This window comes from Bison bison, unplaced genomic scaffold (assembly GCF_000754665.1).
Source record: "Bison bison bison isolate TAMUID 2011002044 unplaced genomic scaffold, Bison_UMD1.0 scf7180017864178, whole genome shotgun sequence".
Lineage (NCBI taxonomy): Eukaryota > Metazoa > Chordata > Mammalia > Artiodactyla > Bovidae > Bison > Bison bison.
The window spans coordinates 2,104,697-2,107,462 of NW_011494750.1; the positions used below are offsets into that span (position 1 = coordinate 2,104,697).

A 2,766-nucleotide genomic window follows, 5' to 3' on the forward strand; every position below is an offset into this window, starting at 1 on the left:
ACCCCCAGAAGCTTTTTTTTTTTTTCGAAGTTTAATACACACTAGAACAAGCCGCAAGAGTGCTGCTAGCCCAGAACTACACTCACCCCAAGCCAACCCCTGGAACCCCAAACAGAGAGACTAGGAGCTGGGTCCACAGCTCCGGGGGAGACTGGAGGACTCTTTGGGGAGGCCCAGGCACCCGAGCCCTTCGGTCACTTCCTGACCTCCCCATCTTCTCCTCAGCCTAGACTCAGTTGGCCCTTCCGTACCAGTCCCTTCCCAGACACAAGGCCCCTCCCCTCCCTGGGTCCCAGGACTTCTCCCTCCTGGAAGGACAGAGCGGTCGCAGGGGGCAGGATGGTTCAGGGCCCTCAGGTCCGGCTGTGCAGACAAGCCGGGCTCTGACTCAGGGTGGAGAAACATTGCACAAGGGCTGCCAGGGCAGGTCAGGCCCCCACACACTCCACGTAGTTGGCAGGGTACAGGCCAATCCGGCCACTCTGCAGCTGGCCCTGACACCAGCCCTGTTCATCCTCCTCGCTCATCTTCAGCAGCTCCTCCCCTGAGAGAAGGGGGATTGGTCACTGGCAATTGCCCGCCCCATTCCTGTAATTGGGTCAAGGACTAAGGGGGAGGGGGTAGTCGGAGAACCCAGCTAGAAGAGACCTGGTTCAGGCAGAGGGAGGTCAAAGTCAGCCACTCCACCCCCAACCCCCACCCCACCCCTCCCCACCCCCAGGCCCTGAATTCAGCAGTCAGGCCCCAGCTGGTGACTTTGAGAGGCAGGTGAGGCTCCAAACAGACACTCTGACTCCTCGGGGAGTCCAGAGCAGCCTTTTTTCTAATAGTTTTTAAAAAATATTTATCTGGCTGCACCTGTCTTAAAGGTCACATGCAATATCTTCGATCTGTGTTACAGCGTGCATGAAGGATCTTTAGTTGTGGCATTCGAACTCTAAGTTGGATCTCATTCCAGGGATCAAACCCAGGCCCCCAGCACTGGCAGCATGGAGTCTTAGCCACTGGACCACCAGAGATGTCCCTAGAGCAGCCTTACAACTCAGAGCACTGACCCTTGAGAACTGAGCGTCTGGCTTCCCTTTCTCCACATTCCTGCTCAGGCTAGTAAAGGGGCGAAGGAGACGGGCTGCAGCCTGGAAAGGACCAGGAAAGGGGTTCTAGGGTACCTGCTCGGAAGCTCAGCTCATCGGCTTCTTGCCCCGCGTAGTCATAGAGCGCCCGCACCCGCACGCCTGTGGCAGCCTTCAGGGGGTTTTCCTCATCTGACCACTCCTCCTCGTGTCTGCCACTACAGAGGGGAGGACAAGGGGGCAGGCTTGAGTAGGAGAGCCTGGGACTCAGGGCCTAGGGCTTCCCCCTGCAGGAGCCTGGGGAGAGGCAGGTGGGGGAAAAGCTGCAGGATTCTAGCCTGACTTCTGCCATGAATGCCTGCAAGCTCAAGCACACGTCCTGCCACTCAGAGCTGACACGGGCAGTACATGAGAGGGAGTGTGGGGAGTGCCTGGCAGACCACCATATAAACTGGCATCTTTACAACTCAAAACATCAGCTTTGAAGCCACTTCAGGTGTGAAGGGCATGAAGGGAAGGGACAGAGGAAGGATGGCACAGCAGGGGGCAGAGCGGTGTCCTTCCCACAGCCTGGATCCTGGCTCTCACCGCGGGGACTGGGGTGGGGGTGCAGCGCCGTCTCTGGTGGGTACGATGCTGGTCAGGGTAACCTCGTCAGGGCTCCGGCCACCCTTCTCCTTCCGGCTGATTGTCCTCTGTGTGTCCAAGGACCACTCCTATGGGGACAGTGTTCAGGGCCAGGCTGGGCTGTAGGCTTGGTGGCAGCCAGGACCATCCAGACCACCTCTACCTCCTACATCCCAAACCCCAGCCTCCAGCCGGAGCACCAGGGTGAGCCCGGTGGGAGCCTACCCCACCTGCCAGCCCCAGCCTGCCAGGAACAGGTACCTCAAACTGGGGCCAGTTCATGGGCATGCCCGGCCCATGGGTGCTGCGCCACCAGCGCAGGTCCTCCTCGTCGCTGGCTGCCTCGATGCCCCGATGCAGGTCTCGGTGGAGTTCGTGGAACCTGTGTCCCGGGTATAAGCCTCAGGCCCGGAAGCCCTGGGTCTCGATTCCCCAGCCTACCCCTCTAAACACACCCTGCCTGCTCTCATTCAGCCAGCCAGAGTCCAGAGGCGAGGGGAGAAAGCCAGCCTCACCCAGATCTCCAGGCCCACCCAGAAGGCCGTACCTCTCACTGCTGGAGAGGTCTAGGTGCTGGTGTAAGGTGAGCAGCATGTCCTTGAAGAAGAGGAGCCGCTGGCGCTCGGCCGCCTGGCAGCTCTCGAAGGCCTGCTCCATGTCCTCCATGTAGCGTGGGGTGTAGCGGTGCAGCTCTGCCAGGCTCTGCTCATACTGGGTCTTCGTCTGGGTGGGGAGAGGAGGGGCTCTGGTGAGGACAAGACCTTCTTCTTCTTCCACTCAGGACTCTGCTAGTCTTTCCTGCACACCTGCTGTGGGCTAGGCACCAGGGGCTGGAAACCTGGCTCCTGCCCGCTAAAACCCCAGGAGCCTAACAAGGGAGGTGACATTCAGGCCCAGCGGCTTTAAGAGTCCAGTGCAGGGACTTCCCTGGTGGTCCAGTGGTTGAGAAGATGCTTTCCAACGCAGGGGACGTGGGTTCAATCCCAGGTTGGAAAACTAAGATCCCATATGTCTTGGGGAAACTACGCTTGAGCACCACAACTAAGACCCAACAAATAAATGATAA

At 59.2% G+C, this 2,766-nt stretch overlaps 1 protein-coding gene across 3 annotated transcripts in view; it reads right to left on the minus strand.

The window, feature by feature from the left end:
- Positions 1 to 23: 23 nt before the first annotated feature.
- PACSIN3 (protein kinase C and casein kinase substrate in neurons 3) overlaps positions 24 to 2,766 on the minus strand; it is a 9,748-nt gene continuing 7,005 nt past the window's right edge. For all 3 annotated transcript variants that reach the window (XM_010842369.1, XM_010842368.1, XM_010842367.1), the window contains 5 exons: positions 2,248 to 2,423; positions 1,962 to 2,082; positions 1,662 to 1,789; positions 1,170 to 1,291; positions 24 to 544 (listed from right to left, as the gene is read on the minus strand). In XM_010842369.1, the coding sequence (XP_010840671.1) occupies positions 429 to 544; positions 1,170 to 1,291; positions 1,662 to 1,789; positions 1,962 to 2,082; positions 2,248 to 2,423 (663 nt within the window). In that variant the 3' untranslated portion in view covers positions 24 to 428. The remainder of the gene's footprint in view (positions 545 to 1,169; positions 1,292 to 1,661; positions 1,790 to 1,961; positions 2,083 to 2,247; positions 2,424 to 2,766) is intronic.